Source organism: Marmota monax, unplaced genomic scaffold (assembly GCF_021218885.2).
Source record: "Marmota monax isolate L192 unplaced genomic scaffold, Marmota_monax_Labrador192_F-V1.1 WCK01_AAM20220418_F8-fsc00095, whole genome shotgun sequence".
NCBI classification, from domain to species: Eukaryota; Metazoa; Chordata; class Mammalia; order Rodentia; family Sciuridae; genus Marmota; species Marmota monax.
Window position 1 is genome coordinate 1,920,386 of NW_026695244.1, and position 26,073 is coordinate 1,946,458.

Here is a 26,073-nt window from a genome sequence, read left to right on the forward strand (position 1 = left end):
GTCATTTTGCACATTAAAATGAATATTTCATGGGGCTGGGGCTGTAGCTCAAATAAATAAATAAAGATATTGTATCCATCTACAACTGAAAAAATATTTTTTTAAAAATGTATATTTCATATGTTTGCAGGATAAATTACCAAGTTATCAAGCAGTATGTGTATTTATAACCTTAATAACAGTTGCCAAAATCTCCATTCATGAAGGCTGCACTAACCTTGAAGGTGCACTCCCACCAGCAATGTAGGAGAGTTTGTTATCAAATTGCCCAGTTTTGCTAAAGTTTTAACTTGCATATCTCTTATTATCCATGAAGTTGAGTATTTTTTCTTTTACTTTTTTTTTAAACCATGGCCCCTGCAATTTATTTTTATTTATTTGGAGATGTGGTCTTGTTCTGTTGCCAGGCTAGTCTTGAACTTGTGGCTTCAAATGATCTTCCCACCTTAGCTACCCAAACACCTGGTAATACAAGCATATGCCAGTGTGTCTAGCAAAGCATATTTTCGTGTGCCAAGAATTCATGATTTATCATTTTTAATTTCTGATACATTATTTTCAGATTCCAGATTTAGTATAACCTAAAGACCATTTTTTTTAAAACATTTATTTTTTTAGTAGGTGGACACAATACCTTTATTTAATTTTTATGTAGTGCTTGGAATCGAACTCAGTGCCTCACACATGCTAGGTGAGCGCTTTTTCTCTGAGCCACAACCCCAGCCCCCTAAAGAACATTTTTGAAGCTATTCTCTGTACATTTCTAAAGCAAGAGTAGACAGTATAAAGATTAAGATTGTGAGCTGTGGAGCCAGGTTTATTTCTTGGCTCTCCCACTTCAATCTGTGAGATAGGCAACTTATCTAACCCCCCATTGTCAGTTTTCTTATCTGCAAAACTTCTAGAAATCTGTACATGTATTAAATCAGATAAAGCATAAGAAAACATAGTGCCTAGCACTTAAGAAGAGTGGAAGAAGCTTAGCAGTTATTAGCATGCATCTATACTTTGTTCAATAAATCTGTAATAATAATAGTATATGAATAAGTTATTGGTAACTTAGTAATAAAAATGAAATATGCTAAATATAATTGGTGCTGGGAGAATTGTGGGTACTTTGTGGTATTTTAAATGCTTTCTAATATCTTATTTTTTTTGGTAAGAAGAATGTATTTTGTAGTAGAAAAAAATGTGACATACATTGTTATTAAGTGATTTTTGTTACAATGCTCTCCACCCCTCTTTTTTTCCATTATAGACAGAGAGTGCATGGGCTGAAGAGTACTCTGAAAAGAAGAAAGGATCTCACAAACGCTCAGCATCCTGGGGCAGTACGGATCAACTTAAGGAGGTCAGGAAGGTGTTCCAAGGAACTGGAAATTTTATCTTTCATTTGGCTAGTTCTTTAAAGTTGTAGGCAGCAACAATTTGTCATTTTTCATTGATTTTTTTTAATTGAGAGAGAACAACAGAAAAAGTAATTGTATCGATTGGATATTGATTGTTGATGGTTGTTTTTTTGGTACTGGGCATTGAACCCAGGGGCACTTAACAACTGAGCCATATCCCCAGCCCTTTTTTTGTATTTTATTTAGAGACAAGCTCTCACTGAGTTGCTTAAGATCTCGCTAAGTTGCTGAGGCAGGTTTTGAACTCTTGATCCTCCTGCCTCAGTTTCCTGAGCTGCTGGGATTGTGGGCATGTACCACCGTGCCTAGCTTGGATAAAGATTTGAATAGGGAAGTGTACACATTACTTACCTGATTATGTGAGAACTTTTTGTTTTTGGAAGGAGAGTCCATAACTGTCAATACAGTGTAAACATCAGATTTATAAATTATAATGATACAGCAAATTCATGTTTGTTATTTTTCTGTAATGTTTCTGAAATTTAGTAATTCAGTTTAACCCAGTTGATTATGGTTCTATGCTGTGATTACTGTTTTCTTTGCCTATAATTAATGACATTTGCATTTTATACATAATGTGTAAATGAAAGAAAAATTCAGTCAGAGGATAATCATTGAAATTGCATTGGTTATTTAAAGATTATATCTATGAATACATTTCATGGCTTGACTAGATCTTTAAATGCTACTTAATTTTTGGAGCCATTAAAAGTTAGGTATTTAGTAAAGAATTCTGAATCCAAGTTGACTTATGGTAAGAGCAATGAGAGAATAATTGCTGTTCTTTTTGAATTCTTAAAGTTGTAATTTATTTGGTGCTGAAAACTTATTTGCTTAGTACTCAGGAAGCTTGAAGACTGAGAACAATATGTGAATATGGTTCTTTTTATTTTTTTAATATCTATTTTTCAGTTGTAGTTGGACACAATACCTTTATTTTATTTATTTTAAACCTTTATTTTATTTGTTTATTTTTATGTGGTGCTGAGGATCGAACCTAGCTCCTCGCATGTGCTAGGCGAGCGCGCTACCGCTGAGCCACAATCCCAGCCCTATTTACTTATTTTTATGTGGTGCTGAGGATCGAACTCAGGGCCCTGCACATGCTAAGTGAGTGCTCTACTGCTGAGCCACAACCCCAGCCCATGTTCTGTTTCTTTTTAAAAGAAATGAATTGTGTGTATGTATAAAAATTGTACAAGAAATTGGATATTACAATCTGGTTTTTAATGTTCAAATGACTTACTAAGGGTAGTTTTACTGGTTCTTATTAAGCAAGGATATATTTTTACTTAGTGTGGAAATCACTCTGGTATACTTGTTTTTCTCTTTTTCAGATTGCAAAATTACGCCAGCAGTTGCAGAGAAGTAAACACAGCAGTCGGCATCATCGAGATAAAGAAAGACAGTCTCCATTCCATGGCAACCATGCAGCTATTAACCAGAGTCAGGTAGGAGCACAGAAACCACAAAATCCAGAAAAGAAATTTGTTCTGGTTATTTGTTACTTTGAAGGTGATTATTTAAAGCAAAAATGTCCAAAACATGTTTAAAACAATAATTTAAATACTGACTTGACAACCTTTATAAAAGAAAACAATATTAAGTTTACAAAAATGATATTTTCTTGTAGTGTAAGATCTGACTTCTAAAGGCTGATTATATATTTTGATTTGCCATAGTTTGGTCTTTACTGATTCACTATGTTGGAGGCAGAATAATGCAGAGACATTACCACTGGTTATGGAACAAAAACCCTAGATGATGAGTAGCTTATCCTTTCTGAATTTCAGTTTCCTCATCTGAAGATTGGGAATAATAATACCTGTATCATGAAGTCTTTTGGAAAGGAAAATCCTTTGACCACTTTAATTCCTTACATACAGCCCCATGAACTACTTTTGATGGCTTGGTCAGGGAACACTTCTTTTTGACTGAATTGAAATTGGCTGGAGTCTTTTGGCAGGACATGAGCAAGTTCATTTCAGGTCCCATGATTGAATCTTTTAAAGTGAAGGGTTGGGAGTGAAGGAGACTAGATTCAATTTTCTTTCTCAACAGTGAGGCAGTAAACCCTGGAAACTAGACAGCTTTTAGTTCTGCAACTTTCATATCATTTTTTTTTTTTTTTAAGAGAGAGAAAGGGAATTTTAACATTTATTTTTTAGTTTTCGGCGGACGCAACATCTTTGTATGTGGTGCTGAGGATCGAACCTGGTCCGCACGCATACCAGGCGAACGTGCTACCGCTTAAGCCACATCCTCAGCCCTTTCATATCATTTTTTAGGACTGGAATTGGCAAACTATGGCTTGCAAACCAAGTGGTCCACCACCTGTTTTTTGTAAATAAGGTTTTATTGGAACAAAGCCATGTTCATTATTTGTATATTGTTTATGACTCCTTTCTTAGTACAATATCATTGAGTAGTTTTAACAGACTAGCTGGCTCACAAAACCTAAAATATTTATTGCTTGGTCCTTTATAGGAAAAGTTTGCCAACCACTTTTATGGGATGAGTTTCTAAGGATTGCTAAGTATATGTGGATTGTTCGCAGTAGAAAGTATGAGTAACGGTATATATATTTTTTAATATTTTTTGTCTTAAAATATTAATATAGTGGTCAATTTTTATTTTTTTACAAATTTATAGGCTGATTGGTAACTTTATTCCATATATAAGATATTTTAAGGGGTTGGGGGTATGGCTCAGTAGCAGACCGATTGCCTAGCATGTGTGAGGCACTGGGTTCGATTCTCAGCACCACTTAAAAATAAAGAAATAAATAAAATAAAGGTATTGTGTTCATCTACAGCTAAAAAAATTTAAAAAAATATATTTTAAGCTGGGACTGGGGACGCAAAATCCCAGCTACTTGGGAGGCAAAGACAGAAGAGTCATAAGTTTGAGACCAGCCTGGGCAACTTGGTGAAAAAAATCTGTCTCAAAATAAAAAGGGATGAGGATATAGCTCAGTGGTAGAGCACCCTTGGGTTCAATCCCTAGTACTTGGGAGATAAACACACATAATTAGACATTAACACATTTAAAAACCTACACAAACTGGGTTTATTTCTGAAGAAGCAGAAATGTAAACTTTTCAAAATATGTGAAAAATTTATATTATAATTAAAATTATTTTAATTAATATTCCAAATTTATCAAAATTGGAATATTAATTAAAAACCACACCTCTTCACCCTCAAAAGACTGAAGACTTAGATGGTTTCACAGATCCATCCTTCCCCTCCCTCTAATTCATCCAAAAATAACTTGATATGTATTTCAGAAAGATAAAGCAAGCCAGTCTATATTTTTACTCCAAGTAAAGATTAAGATGAAATTTCATTGAATTAAGGGGTGTTAATAGGAGTTAATAAGTTTTTAAGTGAATTAAGTTTCACTATAGTTAATAATTTCTTAAAACTGTCCAAAACTTTTTTCCTTGAAACTTGAATTTTTTTTATTAATAAGTGATATTAAAGCATACAAGAAATACATGTTAATTCAAAAACATGCCTTTGCAGAAAAAGTAAAGCCTAGAAAATAGAGCAACTTGAAAAATAAATTTATCTACCTTGAATTTTGCACACTTGACACATCAAGCATCTTGACCTCTTACCACAAATAGGACACATATGCATTTCGATAGTTATGACACCTGGTATTCATGTTGAATTAAACCTCTCAAACTATAAACATGAAAAATTTTCAATTGAGTTATAGATATGGCTTTGTTTTAGTAGCTTTTCTTTCTAGTGCAAAAGCGTAGACTAATGTGTACTTTCAAGACCATTCATCCATTCACCCTGCATTTATTAAATATTTATCTTATGACTGGTACTGTAGTACTCATTAGGGAATATAGAGATAAAGAAATACTGTCACATCCTAATCAATTCTCATTGGAGAGAGATAAGGAAATAGTTAATTAGAAGATTGTGTATTAATAGGGTTTAGAGTGGACTGAGAATGGCTTCTCAGAGAAAGTGTTGTCTAGCTGATTCCTGAAAGATAAGTAGGAATTAGCCAGTGTTCTAAAACTAGAAGTAGTCTTGGTCCTGGTTAGGGGTAGTAGTAAAAGATGAAGTTGGAGAAGTAAATAGCAGCCAAACCTAAAAGGCTTCATGTCCTGGTTGTCAACACATTGGGATTTCATCTTTGGGACACGAGCAGACCATTTTTTGAAATCTAGAAGATGGACACATGATCAAATATGCATTTTATAATGGTCATTATAGGTTCAGAGTAAAGAATGAATTTGCAGAAGGATAAGTTTAGAGGTGAGGAAACCATTTAAGAATAGGACTTAGTAATCCAAGTAAGAAATGTTGGTGACCTCAAGTAAAGTAGAAATTTTGAAACTAGTGAAAACAGATAAACTTAAGTGATATTTAGAAGGTGATAAAAAAATAGTTGAACTCTGTTGAAGTGCCTACTGAATGGCAAGCACTCTATTCAGTGCTTGTATGTAGTGTAGGTGTTTAAGTCTCATCTTTTGGATTGTATCTCCAGTTTACAGACTAGAATATCAATGCCAAGAGAGATCGGGTATCTTGTCCAAGATCACATGAGCTGGAATTGGGATTCTGAGCTACACATTCAGTCCTCAGAATTTTGAGAATAGGAGACCAGTTCTAGCCTTTACGTACAATTTTAAATATCTGCCTCAATACCAGTTACAAAAAAAACTCAAAATAGATCAAAGACCTATATGTAAGAGCTAAAACTAAAAGCTCTTAGAAGAAAACAAGCAAAAATGTTTGTGATGTTGGATTAAGCAATGGTTTCTTAGGTATGACACCAAAAGCACAAGTAAGTAAAGAAAAAGTAGATAAATTGGTTGTCTTAGTCAGCATTTTCATCACTGTGGTCAAAAACACCCAACAAGAATGACTAAGAGAATGGAAAGTTTATTTTGGGAATGAAAGTTTCAGAGGTGTCAGTCCATAGATGGCCAACTATACTGCTGTGGACCCAGGGTGAAGTGGCAGCAACATCATGGGGGAAGGACCCAGCAGAGAAGAACTGTCAGCTCATGGCAGGGTCAGGAAGCAGAGAGAAGGGGAAGGGGGAACAGGTAGTGAGATAGGGAGGAAGGGGCCAGAGGGAAGATGCACCCTTCCAGGTGATGTCCCCAATGGCCTTCCTCCTCCAGCCATGCCACATCTGCTTAAGTTACAACCCAGTTAGTCTATTCAAACTAGAATGGACTGGTCAAGTCACAGTTCTCATGTTCTAATCATTTCACCTTAAATATTCCTGCATTAGCAGGAGGTTTTAGGGAACACCTCACATCCAAACCATAATATTGACCTTCATTGAAAACTTTTTTGTGCCTCAAAGAACATCAAAAAGAAAATGAAAAGACAGGGGGAAATATTTACAAATCATTTATCTAGTAAAGAAGTGTTATCTAGAATATATAAAGAACTATTGCAACTCAATAGTTGCAATTTAAAAATGGAGAAAGTATCCAAACAGAGAGTTCACCAAGGAAGATACACAGTCAATAAGCATGTGAAAAAGGTGTTCAATATAATTTGGCAACAGGGAAATGCAGTTCAGAATTCCAGTGAGATATCACTTTTTTGGGGGACGGAGTGGGGGTGGGGGAGGCCGCACTCAACCACTGAGCCACATCCCTAGCCCTGTTTTGTTAGGGGATTTGTTTTAGAGACAGGATCTCACTGAGGTGCTTAGCACCTCGCTTTTGCTGAGGCTGGCTTTGAACTTGCAGTCCTCCTGTCTCAGCCTCTTGAGCTGCTGGGATGAGGTACCACTTGATACCCACTAGGATGGCTGTAATTTAAATGACAGATAATGCCAGGCACGCTGACTTACACCTGAAATCCTGGCTAGTTTGGAGGCTGAGACAGGAGGATCACAAAGTTGAGATCAGCCTGGGCAATTTAGCAAGACCCTGCCTCAAAAATAAAGTTTAAAAAAAAGGGCCAAAGATATAGCTCAGTGGTAGAGTGCTTGCCTAACATGCATGAGGCCCTGAGTTCAATCCCCAGTTCCCAGAAAAAGATAGGTATTAACATATTAAAGAGGATATAGAGAAAGTGGAATCCTCATATTTTAACTGGTAAAAATGTAAAATGAGGGGCTGGGGTTGTGGTTCAGTGGTAGAGCACTTACCTAACGTGTGAGGCACTGGGTTCGATTCTCAGCACCGCATATAAATAAATAAATGAAATAAAGGTCCATCAACAACCAAAAAATTATATATTAAAAAAATGTAAAATGATGCATTTGCTTTGGAAGAAATTGTAGCAGTTCCTCAAAAGACTAAACATAGAATTTCCATATGACCCAGCATTTCCTCTTGTAGGTGTGCAGTCAAAAGAATTGAAAACATGTTCATCCACATAAAAATTTATACAGTGCAAAGAAATGTTTTTGAATAATAAACATTATTTTATGCAGCATAGTTCATAATAGCTCACATTTAGAAACAAATGTTCATCAGCTGAAAATTAGTAAATAAAATATGATGTATTCAAATAGTGAAATATGAAATATTATTTAGTCATAGAAAAATGGAGTGTCAATATATGCTACAACATGAATTAACCTTGCAAACATGCTTAGTGAAAGAAGCCAGACACAAAAGGAAATCTTAAGGAAATTCCAGATTAGGAGAATAGGCAAACATGCAGTGACAAAGGGTTCATTGGTGATTGCTTTGGACTGGAAAATTTGGGGGACAAATGGGAATGACTGCTAATGGGTAAGGGGTTTCTTTTGATGTGATTTGGAGATTGACTATAGTAATAGTTGCACAACTCTATTCATAAACATTTTTTTAAAAAATAGTCAAGCACTTTATTTTTTTGTTTTTGGGGGGTGGGAAATTTTGGTGGTGGGTTTGTTTTGAAGTGTCATGGGTGGAACCCAGAGCCTTTTGAGTGCTAGACATATTTTCTACCCCTGAGCTATATTCCCAGCCCTCATTGTACACTTTAAATAGGTAAATTGCATGGGATTGTAAATTGTTTTTATTTTATAGATAAAACTATTATTAAAAAATCTACCAACAAAAGAATACAGATAAATAATAAATATGTAAAATATAATTGCATAGAAATGTTTAAATTGTATTCTTAAAAGGAATATCAAAGGTAAACTAAAAGGTCATTTAACAGTGTAAAGATTGAATACATTGCTCCAAGATCAAACCATTGAGCTTAAAATCTAGGTCCTGCTGCTTGCTAGAGGTATGCAGTTCCTCAGATTTGCTGCATAATAATATTATCTGTTCATTGTGTTATCCTGATGACTAAATGAAATAAAAATATAAACTTGGCAGTTCTCAGCACATACTTCTTGCTCAGTATGTTAGGCCATTTTAGGCAACACCTTAATGTAAAAGAAGTGAACAGATCAGTTGGTTTCCCTGCCAGTTTCTTATTAAACTTTTTTTATGCCTTTATTTTATTTACTAGTATTTATGTGGTGCTAAGGATTGAACCCAGTGCCTCACACATGCAAGGCAAATGCTCTACCAATTGAGCCCCAGCTCCTTATTAAACTTTTTAAAGCTCTTAAAAATGTATTCAGATGCTTATTTAAAAACTATAAAAAGGGCCTGGGGCTGGGGCTTAGCAGTAGCACACCGCCTGGCATATGTGAGGCACTGGGTTCAATTCTCAGCACTACAGATAGATAAACAAAATAAAGATCCATTGACAACTGAAAAATATCTTTAAAAAATGAAAATTGCTGCTGTGCACTAGAATCTTTGTATGCTAGCCCAAGATATGTGATTGAATTTTAAGATTTGACCAGTTGGAAACCAATAGATAGTTCTGCTATGACTTTATTATAGAACATAGCTGTAACTTAAGAACTTGAAGGTGTGGAACCAGATGAGAGATAATGATCCAGGAAGATAGAAATAAATAGTGACAGGAAAGGAAGAATGAAGAGCACCTGGAGCCCCTGGACTAGAAGCCCCTAGGACAGGAATGCCTTTTTTCAGATTTTTTTTTTTAAAGTAATCATTCTAAACATCAATTTTCATCTCTCTTTGGTTTTATTAGGGATTCCAGTTCATTTATCTCTCATGAATTTCTGTTGAATTACTTAACAGATCTTTTTCCTGCTTGTTTATGAAGGCTTTTTTTTTTTTTTTTGCACTAGGGATTGAACCCAAGGGTGTTTTACCACTGAGCTACATCCTCAGCCCTTTTTATTTTTTATTTTGACTCAGTCTCTCTAAGTTTCTGAGACTGGCCTTGATCTTGTGATCCTCCTGCCTAAGCCTCTGGCATTTCTGGGATTATAGACCTGCATCACCACGCCTAGCTCAAGGCAGATTTTTATCCTTCAAATTTTAGCTGTTTCTCTCCCCTACCCAGCTGGTGCTTCAATAGATATTCTTCCTGTCTTTCCTGACTCAAGTGTGTGTTGTACTATAGATATTATTCCCATACTTGGAAACAACGCAACAGACATTTAAGTTACAATGTAGATTGACCTTAGGAGAGTTAGTGTTGACCAATTCTTAATTTTTATACAGAATATAAAGTATATAGAAATGTGGAGAGTGTAAATGGAAAATGTAACTTGAAAATGGTTGTCTTCCTAATTAGAAACTTTGTAATTGACTGGAATCTACTGGCGCCTTCCCCCCCCCTCCCCCATACAAGGGATTGAACCAAGGGCACTTAACCACTGAGCCACATCCCCAGCCCTTTTTTAAAAATATTTTGTTTAGAGAGAGGGTCTTGCTAAATTGCTTAGGGCTCACTAAATAGCTGAGGCTGTCTTTGAATTTGTGATCCTCCTGCCTCAGACTCCTAAGCTACTGAGATTATAAGTAAGTGCCACCATGCCTGGCTGATGGTTTTGCTTTAAGGAGAAAATCATAAACTAGGAAAATGAGGTACTTGTTCTTGAGGCTTTCAAAGTACAGATCTGTTGAGAGATTTTTTACCTTAGCACAGTGAACAACTTTTATAATTTCTGGAGCTGTTCAGAGATGAGCCCTTAGTTAATCTGATAACCCACGAATATTTGAACATATTAATTTATATTTAATTTTTTAAAATTTAGGAAGCTTTTTAAAATTTTTATTGATGCATCATAGTTGTACATAATGGTGGGATTTGTTATTACATATTTGTACATGCACACAATAAAACTGATGTATATTTAGAAACACAAATTTTAGTTAAGAGTTGTGGTACATGCTTGTAATCCCAATGATTTGAGAGGCTGAGACAGGAGGATTGCAAGTTTAAGGCCAGTGTCAATTACTTTGAAAGTCCCTAAGCAATTTAGCAAAATAGTGTTTCAAAATAAAAATGGGACTGGGGCACACAGCTGTAATTCCAGCGGCTTGGGAGGCTGAAGCAGGAGGATCACGAGTTCAAAGCCAGCCTCAGCAATGGCAAGGCACTGAACAACTCAGTGAAAGCTTGTCTCTAAATAAAATACAAAAAAAGGGCTGGGGATGGGGCTCAGTGGTAGAGTGCCTCTGAGTTCAATCCCTGGTACAAAAAAAAAAAAAACCAGGGGCTGGGGATGTAGCTCCTCTGGTTCAGTTCCCAGTACAAAAAAATATATATAAAATTTTGCTACTAAATCCCTTAAGGAGCCCTTAAAATGAAAGGTAAAATTTTAAGTATAATCATTTTTGTATTTTTAGATAGTTTAGAATGTAGTTTATCTAAGAATTGGAATTAAAGGAATATTACCTTCTATTTCTTGAAATAGCAATAATATGTTTAATGTAGAAAATCTTTTCCAGACCTCTAACTGGATTAGTTTTAATTTAATTATATAACTATTGCTAATTAATAAGTTATGGTTAAACCTTTGTTTTACTTAACCTAAAATGGTGTGTTGGCTTTACAGAAACGGCTTGCTCATGCCTTCCTTCCTGCCTTCCACACTTCCTCTTTTTCCTTCCTTTCTTTCCTTTGCTTTAAACAAATTAAATGATTGACAAGTAGTTGGTGATACATATATTATATTTGAGAAAAACTTCAGAATGTGTGGAGTGTGATTTCTTTTGCTACCTTGAATTGCAGTAGAAAATATCAGCAAACTAACCAGATGTGTGAAACACTGGTTACTACACTGGCAGGTTCCTGTGTATATGTATTCTCAGTGTGATAACCAGAAAGTCCTTAAGCTTTCTGCACTAAATAGGCTTACTAATACATCTCTTCTTTGTCTGTTTCTGTGATTTAACAGTTATAAAATAAATACATACCTATACCCCCTGATGCAAGATCTTATTTTTGTCATGATAATAAGAAGAGGAATTTGGGGCTGGGAATGTGGCTCAAGCGGTAGCACGCTCGCCTGGCATGCGTGCGGCCCGGTTTCGATCCTCAGCACCACATACAAAACAAAGATGTTGTGTCTGCTGAAAACTAAAAAATAAATATTAAAATTCTCTCTCTCTCTCTCTCTCTCTCTCTCTCTCTCTCTCTCTCTCTCTCTTTAAAAAAAAATAAGAAGAGGAATTTAAGTTTAGAACTGAGTACCATCAATCAGTGTGAAAAATAAAAATTCTGTTTGTATTATATATACTAATAACTCCTGAGCTCTTTTTTAGTCTGCTTCCTGCTCTTCTGGCACAGGAAGAGCCCAGGAACAGATGAAATGACTGCATGACAGAATCATTGTAAGATACTTTCCACTCCTAACTAGTGAGGTATAGGTTTCTTTTTCCCTACCACTTCGTTATTTCCTTTTCCATTTTCTAATACTACTAATTTGAGAAAGGTTTACTCCCTTCCTTGACCCACCAAGAACCAAAATAGAGTGTTAGCATCACTGTCCCAGTGCCTTATCCCTGAAGAAAGTACATATATTCAATTGGGACTGCTTAGAGCCTTTGTTAGACTATACATCAGAATTTTATTTCCATTGGAAAGGAAACAAGATGATGAGAAAAGATGAAAAAGTTTTCCTACCATATGTCAGTGACTGTCCTTAGGGATATGAAAGACTGATGGGGAATAAACAATCTCAGTGACTCTTGTATATAATTCACTGAAGTTAAAAATAGGAGAGTGAGGACCTGGCAGTGAGGAAGCAGGAGGAGTGTAGAGAGTGCCGATAATTAGGAGATGAGTAGTGCAGAGGGGTAGCATTTGCTACTTGCCTTTCTCTTTTTGTCTCATCTTGTTATATCACCAGTTCTGTCATGGGATAAACCAGTACTGATAGGGCTTATGGGAAGTGAGGAAGTTACTGGCTATGAGCCTTAAAATGGAAAGAGTGAAAAAACAGGAACTCTAAAAGATAGGTAGCTAAGACTGGTTGACATTCAGTTGTGCTCATCTGTAAGGACTATATCTGACAGTTGAAGTGTACCTAAGTCATTTGTGAGCTGCTTTTTGAAAAAAAATTTTTTTGCCACTTTTTATTATGTCCTTCAGCAAATAACTATAGGCAGATTCCTAAAGATACAATATTAAGGCAGACAAGTTATGATGGTATAATCCTGTCAACTTTTTCCTTTATTTTTTCAATTAAGGTAAAATTGACAATTTTTGGTTGGTACAGTTCTGAGAAATTTTTTGAATAAAGTACTGGGGATTGAACTCAAGGATATTTTACCACTGAGCTATAGCCTCAGTCCTCTTTATTTTTTTAAGTTTTGAAACAAGAGTCTCACTAAATTATTGAGGCTGATCTTAAACTTGTGATCCTCTTGGCTCAGCCTCCCAAGTTGCTGGGATTGCAGACATGTACCACAGTGCCCAGCTCAGTTCTGTGAATTTTTTTTTTTTTAAAGAGAGAGAATTTTAATATTTATTTTTTAGTTTTTGGCGGACACAACATCTTGGTTTTGTATATAGTGCTGAGGATCGAACCCGGGCCGCACGCATGCCAGGCGAGCGTGCTACCGCTTGAGCCACATCCCCAGCCCCAAGTTCTGTGAATTTTAATGTGTGTGGACTATACTACCACCACCAATCAAGCAAGCAAAAACATTCCCTCATGTTGCCCCTCTGTAGTCACACTTCTTCCATCCCTAACCTCTACTGATCTGCCCATCACTCTAGTCTTGCCATTTTGAAAATGTCACATAAATGGAATCATGAATAATGTAATCTTTTAAGACCATCTTTTTACACCCAGCAGTAGTGAACTTGGTTTATCTGAGTTGTTTCTGTTACCTAGTAGTATTCCATCACGTGGATGTACCATAGATTGCCAAAGTTGAAACCTTGTGTTGAAGAACATCTCTTTGTGATTTTAATTTGTGTTACCCTAGTGAATATTTTTTTTCATTTCCCCCCATCTGTATATTCTGTTTGGTGAAGTGTCTGTTCAAATCTTTTGCCCATTTTTAAATTCATGTACCTGTTTTCTTATCACTAAGTTTATATAGTCTGGATAAAAGTCTTTTGGTGGGTGAATTGCATATATTTTCTCCCAGTCTCACTTGTCTATCCATTTTCTTAGTATCTTTCACAGAGTTAAATTGTGTGGTGTGGTGTGTGTGTGTGTGTGTGTGTGTGTGTGTGTGTATGCAAACTACTTTGGGTGATGCTCAGTATATCACTGTTTTTGCTCATGGGAATTACTTTTGGTGTCATGTCTTAAGATAATTTTTTTTTAAGGATAACTTTCAGACTTGAATCAGAACAACCTACTTATCACAGTACTGATTTTCCTTTTTTCTTGCTTATAACTTGTCAGTGGAAATGAGATCATCTTTAAGGGAAATGGGAAATTTGTCAAGAAAAAAATAAATATTTACACTACCTTGGAAAATATTTTTATTAATTATCTAAGGTTAGTAAAGATTCATTAGAGAATTTATGATTATCACAGGATAGGAAAGTACTGAAGAGAATTTGGCAAATTTAAGAAGGTAAAAGTGAAAAATAACATATAGTTTCATAGAATATAGCTGACTGTTTTCAGTATTTGTGGTTATCTATAGTTTGATAGAACCTTAAGTTCAGCCCCAAATCCATGACTCCATGTTACCTTCTCAGAGCCTAATTTTTAAAAAATGTTTAGATGTGGGTGGTAGTAGAAGCATTTTATAGAGCTTTTATAAAAGCAAATAATGTGTATAAAATGCTTGGAACAGTGCCTGGCACATATTAAGTATTTGATAATGTTACTTGTTTTAAAATGTAAATATCAATCTTTATAAAACCATTTTCCTTGTTAACATTAAAGTTAGCATTTAGGTAATATTGTTGAGTTTTTTAAAACAATGTTGTTGGGTTTTTTTTGTGGGTGGGCTACCGGGGATTGAACTCAGGGGCACTTAACCACTGAGCCTCATCTCCAGTTACCCCCATTCCTTTTTTTTTTTTTTTTTAATTTTGAGACTGAGGCTGTCCTTGAACTTGTGATCCTCTTGCCTCAGTCTTCCAAACCACTGGGATTTCAGGTGTGCCCCACCCGTCAATAGTTGATAATGAATTTTAAATTAAGTATTTAATTTTGATTATGATCAATACTCTAGAATAAATATTACTTCTGTTATGTTACTTTCTTTTATTTATACATACATTTAAATACACATATGTGTATGTATGTAGTTTTGAATTCTAGAATGTAGTGGACCCTTTGTATCACTATTGTGTACAGCTCATTTTATAGCTCACAGAGCAAAAATCAATATGTACCTTTAGTGGTTGATTCCATTCACATCAGGAAAGATGTATAAAAGATCAACTATACTAAATCTAAAATAATTGGTTTTGGTACCTGTTATAAATAGACACAATACCTTTATTTTCTTTATTTTTATGTGGTGCTGAGAGTTGAACCCAGTGCCTCACATGTGCTAGGCAAGCACCCTATCACTGAGCTACAACTCAGCCTCTGTTCTCTACTGTTAATTGATTTATAGGTATGGAACATTCTGTTACCTTGCCAGTGGCTTTTTATAGCTTGTTCATGTTGGGAAAATTTCACACGGATGTCATATTGCTTAAAGGCTAGACATTTTAATAGCCTTATAGATTATTTGATTATACCTGCTTTAAAATTTTCCTAGATTAAAAAATTATATGATTATCTAGATTTATGCTAAATAATTTTCTGGAAAATTTAACACCCATTTATGTTAAAAGTTCTCAAAGGAGCTGGGAGGCTGTTGCTTAGTGTGGAGCATTTGCCTAGCATGCATGAAGCCCTGGGTTCAATCCTCAGTACCATCAGTAAAAAGAAGAATGCTCAAGAACATAAAAATTAAGGAATACTTTCTTAATATATACACAAACAATATTTAATGGGTAACATTAGAAACATACCTACTAAAATTAGGAATGAGGTAAGGATTCTCACTGTCTTCACTTTTGTTCATATTATATTAGTGACATGGTGTTAGCTAATGCAGTGTGAGTCACCATTTGTGATACAGAGTAGGCAACTGATAATTGTTTAAAAATTTCACCATTACTTATGCCTAACAATGTATAAATTAAAGGAATGAGACCTTTTTTAATCTATGAAGCTTAGCAAAAGTTAAGAAAAAATAAGCCTAGTGTTTATAGTTTGGTAAAAAATGCATTTTCATACAATGCAGATAGAAGTGTAAGGAATAAAAATATTTTTTTGTTCTGCTTATGTTATGGATCAAAGTCCTGAAGATCTCTCCTGTTTTTTACACCAAATGTTCCTCTACCAACATATAGCTTGTTTCCAGTATTTGTGGGGATAATCTTTTTCTGTATGAAATATGAAATATGTATATGGTCTGTTGTACATGTATTGATTTTTTATTAAATAAACATTAGGAAATAAAGGAAGAGTGTTCTTTAACTCTATGTTTTGGCAAAGCATCCTGGTATGTAAGGCTTAATTCCAATAGGAGGAATAGTGAATGTTAAGAAATTAGGTGTGTGTTTTTCCTCCAATCCATAGTATTTTTATTTTGGTTTGAGGAAAGAGACAAACAAAAGAAATGTAAGAACTACATTGAGTATTAGCTTTATAGTTTTCTGTTGGTAAATTTGCAATATAATTCTATCATTCATCTTCTAAAAGTCTTACAAGTGGTCTTACCTTGCAGATTACTCTGTGTACTTGAAATTTGTAGTTTAACTAACTCCAGGTTATATTACAAATTTAAAGTTTTGTGAATTTGGAGTGTGTGTTAAAGTTTTATTTTCCACCAGTACTTGACCTGTGACACTGATTGTGATTTAGCCACTGGCCAAGATGGATGTAGAGTTGTCACCACTTAAGAAAGCTGAAGGGGATATAATCAGGACACATAATCAGAATAAAATAGGCCAAGATAATAGATCTATGAATATGGCTAGCCTTTTTCTCAAAAAAATCATTTTGGAAATTATTTACAGTGAATCAAAGATCTGCACAGTAGAATATGGCTCAAAGATAAAGGAGTTGAACCTTCTTTTTTTCCCCCTGGTACCAGGGAGTGAACCGAGGGATGCTTAACCATTGGGCTACATCACTAGCCCTTTTCTTAATATTTTATTTTAAGATAGTATCTTGCTAAGTTGCTTAGGGTCTCACTAAGTTGCTGAGGCTGACTTTGAACTTGCGATCCACCTACCTCAGCCTCCCAAGCTGCTGGGATTATAGGCGTGTGCCACCACACCTAGCAAACATATTTTTAATTTTATAAATTTTCATGAAAAACAGAACATGTGTACTTTTCCATGTTCTTTCCTTTGGTAGTGGATGCTGAGAGTGAAAGAGGGAAGTGAAAAAGGAGATGGAAGTAAAAAGGAATAAATATGAGAAGCTTAAGAGTATAATGAGGGGGAAAAAAGGGAAAGATGAGTTAGACACCATATGTAGAAGTCAATAAATGAGACTTGGGAAAAATGTGAAAAGACAACATTATTTAAGAAAAAAATATGTAATAGGGAAAATAAAAAGTTAAAATTGGAGCTGCTTTTTACTGAGCATCCATACCATTACAGGCCAGGCACAGTGCTAGGTGTCCCCTCATTTCATCCTCAAAACTATGAGGTAGGCTGGTAGAGCACTTGTCTAGCATGTGCAATGCCCTGGATTTGAACCTGAGCACCACAGAATAAAAACAAATCACAAGGTTGGTTGCTGTGTCCCACCTTGCAGATGAGGGCCCAATATTAACCCAGCACCAAGAGGTGTGCTTCAGAGGACAGTTTCCCTGTGGCCTACTTTTTTTTTTTTTTAATAGTACTGGCAATTGAACCCAGATCCTTGTGCTTGCCAGGCAAATGCTCTACCATAGTTACATCCCCTGTACTCCTTGACTTTTTTCTCACAAATTTTCTGTGAGTTACAAGTATTCTTGTTGTGTTATTCTGTTGTTATCATTATTAATTTTAACGGTGAATGAGAGTAAAACTTGAGAAAAATAGACTCAGTGCTAAGTTCTGAATCAGATAACAAAGTTGTCCATTGAATGAAACTAGTGATAATTTACTAGAGGCCCTGTTAATCTTTGTCTCCTTTAGCTTCCCTGAAAGAGATTTTTCAAAGAAACTTTCCTAATTGAAGGATGGATTAGTTCCCTTTCTTTAGGAGATAGCAGGACAGTGTGTAAGATGATCTTCTAACATACTGTTGCAAAACTTTGACAGATAACTCCATAATGCTTGTTTCATATTTTATTTTGAGTATCTTATCAGTAAACCAAATAATATCCTATAATTATGTAATTATGTTTCTTTTGAGAAGTAATGCTGTGATAATGAAAACATTTTAATTTTAAAAAATTAGATGCAGGCTTTGGAAAAGAAGAAAAATGCATTGTATCATTTTTTGAACAAAACACATTAAAATCATCCCAAAAAAGCTACAAATGATTAAATTTCATAGGAAAGTTATTTTCAGTTTTACTGTCTTGCTGCTATACTTTGGAAGTTGATTTTTCAATCAAAATTTTTTTTTTCTTTTATAATAACTACTTTTTATTTCTTTCCTGAAATATAGATCATCATGGTACTTAAAGTTATCTGAACTGAAATCTGAACTCTGTTACAGTCATGAAAGAATTTCTGAGATTGACATTCTTGTAATATTTTCCTTTATCCAATTCCCTTTCCAGTTTATCATGGATGTGAATAAATTTCTAAAATTCTACCTTGATTGTCTTGGATTTTGGCATAAATTACGTTTCATGTGTAACTAAGGAGCAGGTCTGGTAACTCACTTTTTGTTAGGCCTGTAACTTTGATTTGTTTTTTAATTATGTTAACAGGAAGTATCTTCAATCTAGAGAATTAAAAAGTAATGTTAAACTTAACTCTTTTCTTCTCTACCTCATTTTTTTAAGGCTCCTGTTCCAAAGAGTGCCCTTATTCCAGTAATTCCTATCACCAAATCAACAGGTTCCCGGTTCCGGAATAGTGTGGAAGGATTGAATCAGGAGATTGAAATAATAATTAAAGAGACTGGGGAAAAGGAAGAGCAACTTATAGTAAGTAATCTTGTATCTTAAAATCACCCTTACACATGAACTCTTCTAGTTATTAAAAAATTCACAATTTTGTTTTTCATATTTACTTAGGTTTCTTGCTTTTCATTCAAAGAAATTGAAAAATTATTACATATGAAAAACTCTGACCTTAACAAGCATTTGGAAATTTTTCATTTCTTTGCATGTTATAGAGGCAACTGATCTGATTTAAATTAGGATCCTTAAACAGAAACTGCTTTTTATTCATCTGTATTTAAAAATCACAAGAGAAGCAATGTATTTATCATTAAACAAAGATTTAGCTTACTAGTTTAGAAGAAAGGTTATAGGACAGTGAATACTGTATAAGCATGAAAATACCAGTTCCTTCTTGTCAGTTGCTGTTTGTTTTTGGTTGACATGCCTGGGTTTACCTTCATGAAACACCGGTAGAAATTAGCTTATCCTTTTCACTAGAATGCACAGAAAAGGGGTTCATGTATAAAACGCCATGTGAAAATTTACTATTTAGACTTTAAATACTTATCTAAGCCTCTATTATTCAGTGAGGGAATTATTAGGGAGCCCGAAGTAATAAGTTTTTGACGTTTAAGATCCTCTTGAGAAAAAAACTATTAGTTTAGCTTCTTAGAGAAAACACAACTCACCACAAACTCTCTTCCATTCTGTGTGAGCGGTTACACTTTCCCTGATGTAATAAAAGTAAATTAATCAAACGTATACAGGGAATTGGTTATCCTGCTAAGTGAGCCACACAAACTTTCTTCTGAGTGTTTCCTTGATTTCAATTCCCTATAATTAGCATTGCTTTGATTAACCTTTCCCTCAATGAGGAGGATTTAAAAAAACAAGCCAGGTGTGGTGGTGTACATCTAGTGGCTGGGAAGGCAGAGGCAGGAGGATCTCAAGTTCAAAGGCAGCCCCTGCAACTTAGTAAGAACCTGTATCAAATTTTTAAAAGAACGTATAAAAAGGCCTGGGGATGAGAATGTAGCTCAGTGGTTAAATGCCTCTGGATTCAATCCCTGGTATCCAAAAACCCCCAGGAAAACTCTTTGCATGATGTGTGCAGGAGGAGAAAGGAGGTCAAAGGGCCTGTCATCATCGCTAGTTCACACTATGGATAACCTTTTCCTCTTTTTTAGGGAACCAGATGTTACAGCTGATTTTCTCCTCTTTTTACTATGATTATTCTTTATAATTTTAAAATAATATTAAGGGAGTTTGGGATATAGCTCAATGGTAGAGGGCTCACTAGCATATATGAAGCCTTGGGTTCATTCTCCAAAATAAACACATACATACAGGCATCTATCCATCTGTCCATACATATGCTTAGGGTTGGGGGTATAGCTCAGTGGTGGAGCTGTTGCCTGGCATGTGCAAGGCCCTGGGTTTAATCCCCAGTACCACAAAAAATAATAACGTTTAGTACTAGGTAGATAATTCAGTGCAATTTATATATACACCAAGCATTGTCTTCCTGCTGTGTGCCAGAATCTGGGAAGATAATTTTTTCACCCAGAATGACCAGTGGGTAGAGTTTGATTAGTCTTGATTTCACTAATGAGCAGCACAAAGATACAATAATAGGAGAGAATTTGATTTGTGAGTTTCTGGCACTTCAGGAAAGGTTGACCTTTGGTACATAGCTGATGAATTTCAAAATCATTGGTAAATATATGTATATTTTTAAATTTTTATAATAGCCACAAGATATTCCAGATGGACATCGTGCACCTCCCCCCCTGGCACAGAGAAGTAGCAGCACACGTAGCATCGACACACAGACCCCTGGTGGGGCAGACAGGGGAAGCAACAACAGCAGCCGTTCTCAGTCTGTGTCCCCCACCTCATTCCTTACTATCTCTAACGAAGGCAGCGAGGAGAGTCCTTGTTCAGCTGATGACCTGCTTGTCGATCCCAGAGATAAAGGTATAATACTGGTAGAATTTGTCACTGGATGATGGCTGCATATCTGTCACCTATGCAGGCTTTCACTCTGTTCATTTTCTATCAGAACATACACACTGGATGCTGCCCAGAGTAATGGTGGCGTCAAAGCACAGGTTTAAAACCATGAGTTTGCTCTGGTGCTTAGGTGATGGTCTAGTTGACTGGGTTTATGGGTTTTTATTTATACTTTTAAATTTTTTTTTTGCACTTGTTAATTACAACTTCCTTGTTACTGAGTAAATGAACATTCGTTCTATAGAGCATTTTGTTCTCTGTCACCTTATTCTTCATGATGTTATTACCTTGATACTTGTTAAGTAAATGTGAAGCCTTCAAGTTAGTGATTTTTAGGATCTATATTTTTGATATGTCTAATAAGTATTACAGTGATTTTTTAACAAAAGAAAGATGAGTGTTTAAAGGAAATCTGAAGTGAAAAGTTGGAGGATACTTTATACCATAAAAATAACATGGAGACAGAAACAGTTTGAATATTAAGTACAAATGTCCTACCTTCTAAAACAGATATGATAATTTTATCTATCTCTATCAGGGCAATATTTTGTTAACCCAATTCTAGTTACTATATGCACTTGAAAGCAATAATATGACATTTATTTGTAAATTCTGTTGTTCAGTTCAGTAGTTACTTATTTAGAACTCTCTACATTACCAGTATGTTGAATGTCCTAAAATGCCTCATTGTTATGACTAGACTAGTCATTACTACTAATTGCCTAAATCATTGAAAATACAGCAAGTACAGAAGTTGGAAGATTTGCTAAAGTCACTTCAAACTCTGGAATATTATTTGAAACTTTTTTTGTTATCCTCTAGGTCAAATAGATGGCTATTAAAATGTGTCCCTTGGTTTTTTTATACTTTCTGCTTTTGCATGTAGGAATTCCATAAATTATGTGTTCTGATTTGTTTGGAATTTTAGGAGACTAATGAACGGTTGGCTTTTTTGAATTTCTTTTATAAGAAGAAAAGGTCACAGTGCTACTGCCAGCAAGGAATTTGTAGTTAACTAACACAGATTAAAAATTTAGGACCATTATGTAACATATCAGGAATTCTAAGTTTTATAATATAAGCTGAGGACAATAGCATTGAACAGGAATATCAGAATAATGATATCAGAGTAATTTGAGAAAATTTCAAAATATTTGTGGCAGACTTTGAAGGAAATTTTGGAAAAATGAATAGATTTGCCCTTTTAGGTGAGGGGAAGCTTATAGCAAAGGAAGTGTTTGGTATATATTGGCTCTGACTACCTGGAGCAAAGACTGTGACAAGAGGAGCAGAGAGATCAAGTTGAGAGACTGAGGGCAGGCCAAGAGTTGTTGATGGTAAGCAACCATTGAAGAACCATTCCAGACACTCGTGCTGGGAAAAGATGGAAGTAGTGTTTGAGTGTATTTCTGTGAATAGAACAGGAATAAGGCAGCCAGCTAGATTAGTGTTCAATACCAAGGATTAAGTGATTCAGGCCTAGGCTATAATTATAAATGGAAAAGAAGTAAAAATGCTGTATTTGTTTATGTATTTATTTAATAAACATTAATTACACATCCCTTTTAATAGGGGTTGTGTTAGATATTGGGGTGACATTGATGAATAAAGCACTATTCCTGCCCTCAAATAGTACATGTGTAGGGGAAGCCAAGAATAATTAAGTATAGCATAATAGTATATTTTTGTTGTATTTCTTAGTAATTCAGTGTGTCATTTCTTGCAGAGAATGGGAACAACTCTCCTTTGCCCAAATACGCAACCTCACCAAAACCTAACAATAGTTACATGTTCAAAAGGGAACCTCCTGAGGGTTGTGAAAGGGTCAAAGTCTTTGAAGAATGCTCGTAAGTATCCCCTTAAAAAATTTTTATTATGAGAATGTTCAAATAAGTTGAAAGAACAGTGTAGTCATCACCCACATATCTTCCACCCAGATTATGTGATTAACATTTTACAATCTTTACTAAAAGAAACCACAGTACTCCAACTTAACCTCAATACTATTGTCATACTGAAGAAAATTAACAGTAGTGCTTAATACCTTCTAACATCCAGTTATTATTCAGATCTCCTCAGTTGTCCCCAGAATATTTTCTGTGGTTGTCATTTTTGCACTTGTATCCAGTCAAGTTCACACATTGAATTTAGCCACATGTTTAGTCAAGAGAGACCATGGAGATTTCACCTAGTGCAAGTCCCTTATTTCTAGGATTTAAGTCCACTTCAGTTTTTGCTCACTTTGGTCTCCAGTTCTGTAAACACTATAAACAATTTTTAAATACTTTGCCAATATAGGAAATAATTCTTTTACTTTATAGAATTAATTATGTTATTATGATGAAGATGAGGTAAGAGGCAGGGTTTTTTTAGTTTTTGTTTTTTGGAGATGTGGAAATAAACTCGGTGTCTCATGCATATTAAGTACATACTAAATCTGTACATAGCAAATACACTACTGAGCAAACTCCCAGCTCCAGAAACAGAATTTTTATCTGTAGCATCTAATACCCTTCATATTTTATCTTAAATATTTGTGTTGACTGGTACTCCAGTTAAGTACTTCCATCTTAAACCCATATTTCACCCAGAAAGATACAGCCTTGTGTTTTCAATAACTGAGGCTTCTTGCTTTCCAAGTAATAGTGATGGGTGTGTGAGATAAGCACATTAGAGATGAACATTGTTTGGGGATAAGATGACAGTTCTTGCCCCTTACTCTCCAACTCACTGTGGCTAAGAGCTACCATTTTTGCTTTTTCTTACTGTGAAAACTAAAAGTACAATATGGAGGTAGTCCTCCAGTTCACCCAGGTTGAATTTTTTCTCTCATCAACATCTTGGGCATCCTTTTGTTTCTCTTATGTACTGTTCTGTCGGTGCTTCTTTTAACACAAATTCTGAATAATCTCGTCACACAAAGAGCACTGTCTTTGAATCCCATCAGCTCCTCTACCAGGAAACACCAGCTGTCAGTCTCTTATCTGCTTCTGTGACAGTAATTAAAAAATCTTGTGTTAGCAACTGCTTATTTTAGTCCCCCCCACCCCCGCACTATGTCAGTCTATAAGTTTTAACTGATGCCAGCAGAGTTTAAGTATTTTTGCAGATTTACTCTGTGCATCCCTGCATCACAATCTCCTGGGGAATTTGTTGAAATGGCAGATTCACAGGCCTTAACACAGGCCTAATAAATCAGCAAATGTGGCAGTAAAGCCTGAGTTCTGCATCTTTAAGCATCTCAGATGACTTTATGCTCAATTTGAAAATGGTGGCTTAGACCTTTTCATGAGTGTTCTTAGGAAGTGGGATTGTTCTAGGACTAGGGGGTGTAGCTCAGTGATAGAACATTTGCCTAGCCAAGAAGGAGGGAGGAAGGGAGGGAGGGAGGAAGGAAGGAAGGAAATGACTTTGAGTATTTGTTATATAGATTAGTGTCATATGTTATCTGCCTTAACACTATTACATGAGGACTTATTGAACTATTTGTATCTCTACCATACTTTGTATCTCATGGGAGAGGGAAAAAAAACAGAAGTGTGTTTGTGTGGATGGATACACAGATAAAATAAAACAAGGTAAACCCTAAGACATTACATGTTTTATGGCATATGGATCTATTATTAGAAGGCAAACCTACCCTTTTTTTCAATATAATGTTTGCTATTTTACTGGTAGAGATGAACATAAAGATAAAGAATGTGTAGCACACAAAAAACTATTAATATTTTAATTATGCTCCAAAGACTAATTAGTAGTAGTAACCTAAGGGCAGATTTTTTAGAGGTGATTTTAACCTTCTGTCAATAAAACAAGTTACTCAAGAGTTTAAAAACATTAGTCTCTTCTTGTCATAGCTATGTCAAAATTAGAACAAAACCCAGTGGACTCACAAACATTAAACTAAGGTAGTAGATTATTGCTTCTAATTTAAAAGTTTAGCTTGTTTAATTATTGTTTCAAGAATACTCTTACTTTTGATTTAAAGTAGTAACTCTGACTTGAACTGCAGTTTGGGATTGGGAAGAGGTTATCTCTGGTTTCTAGAAATCTGTTTACTTGAAAGAAAATAGGTAGTTAGATTTGGGCGCAAAAAGGCAAGACCACATTTTGTTGTCTCTGCATACTCTTTTTGATAACTGCACATATGAGAGCCTTGCCAAATGTACTCAGTAAGTTCTTTTTAATGAAGTTAAATATTCTCTTGCTTGATCCCAGCTAAATCCTTGACCTCAGACTCATAGATAATTATGGGCTCTTTGCAGTATAGAGGTATCTTTTAGTTATATCTGTGTTGGAATAACTGCTTAAGGAAAAATAAAACTTTAAAACCAGCTCTGATTTTCTCTTTTAAATTTACTATGTCTTCAGCTTTTTTATTAGGAACAAAGTGATGAGTGAGTTGGGGATTAAAATCAAGAGCAACACTGAACTTCACCATCCTTCAGCCAATTCCCCCAAATTCCTTACCCCTGCCCTTTGTGCTCCCAGTTCCTTTCTTAGTAAATAAAGAACTTAATCCCAAAATCCTTGGTACAGACTGCAGGTTCTCTTTCCATGGCTTCTCCCCTTTTCTCTGTCCCCACCCGCTCCCTCAATCTATGGGAAGGGCAGCACATCAGACTGGATGCTTAAGAGAGCCCAGAGTAGTGTCAAACAAGAACCTTTCAGGAAAGGCGACTGGGGAGTGCAACTTGATAAAATGAGGGCTCCGGGAACCTGGGCTACCAAAATGGGGCCTGGAGCCAGAGAAAGTATATCCCCTTTGCTGGCTGTTTTGTTAGAGTTATGTGCTTATGGGGTCTCCATGAATCAGGGCGCACACTTTTCTCTTTCCCTTCCAGTTTATGGCTTGAAAACACAGATGAGTCCTGTTTCAACCTAAGTGTTCATTTATTCAGGTTATTCCATTCTTGATTTCACTTTGATTTTGTGTCACTTCCATGTTGTGTTAAAAAAATTAATTTTTTAAGTATTTTTAATTTTTATGGAATACCATTAATACCAGAAATCTACTTTTCAACAATTTGGGATAATTTTCAAGATTATCTGGGGACAGCGAAGAATTTTGCTTCAGTGAAAACTTCGAAAGCCAAGGACTATTATTTTGATTTTGCATTTACATTGTGTAAATGTAAATCATGGAAACCATCGTAGTCAACTCAGTGAATTACTTGAGAGATTCTTTTAAGAGCACTTGAAGAGAAAACACATGCCTGTCAAAGTTTAATCCTTCAGTGGGGGAACTTAGTAGAAGGTAGATATTGTGTATCATTAATTTCCTTGTGTTCTCCTTTCAGAATAGTGCAG

The 26,073-nt window shown here is 35.3% G+C and overlaps 1 protein-coding gene across 1 annotated transcript in view; it reads left to right on the forward strand.

Moving 5' to 3' along the window:
• The window catches only part of Fam117b (family with sequence similarity 117 member B), a 91,905-nt gene that overhangs the window by 61,508 nt on the left and 4,324 nt on the right, over positions 1-26,073 (forward strand). The window contains exons 3-7 of the mRNA XM_046463104.2: positions 1,259-1,351; positions 2,747-2,860; positions 18,649-18,792; positions 20,502-20,727; positions 22,490-22,610. Of these exons, the coding sequence (XP_046319060.1) occupies positions 1,259-1,351; positions 2,747-2,860; positions 18,649-18,792; positions 20,502-20,727; positions 22,490-22,610 (698 nt within the window). The remainder of the gene's footprint in view (positions 1-1,258; positions 1,352-2,746; positions 2,861-18,648; positions 18,793-20,501; positions 20,728-22,489; positions 22,611-26,073) is intronic.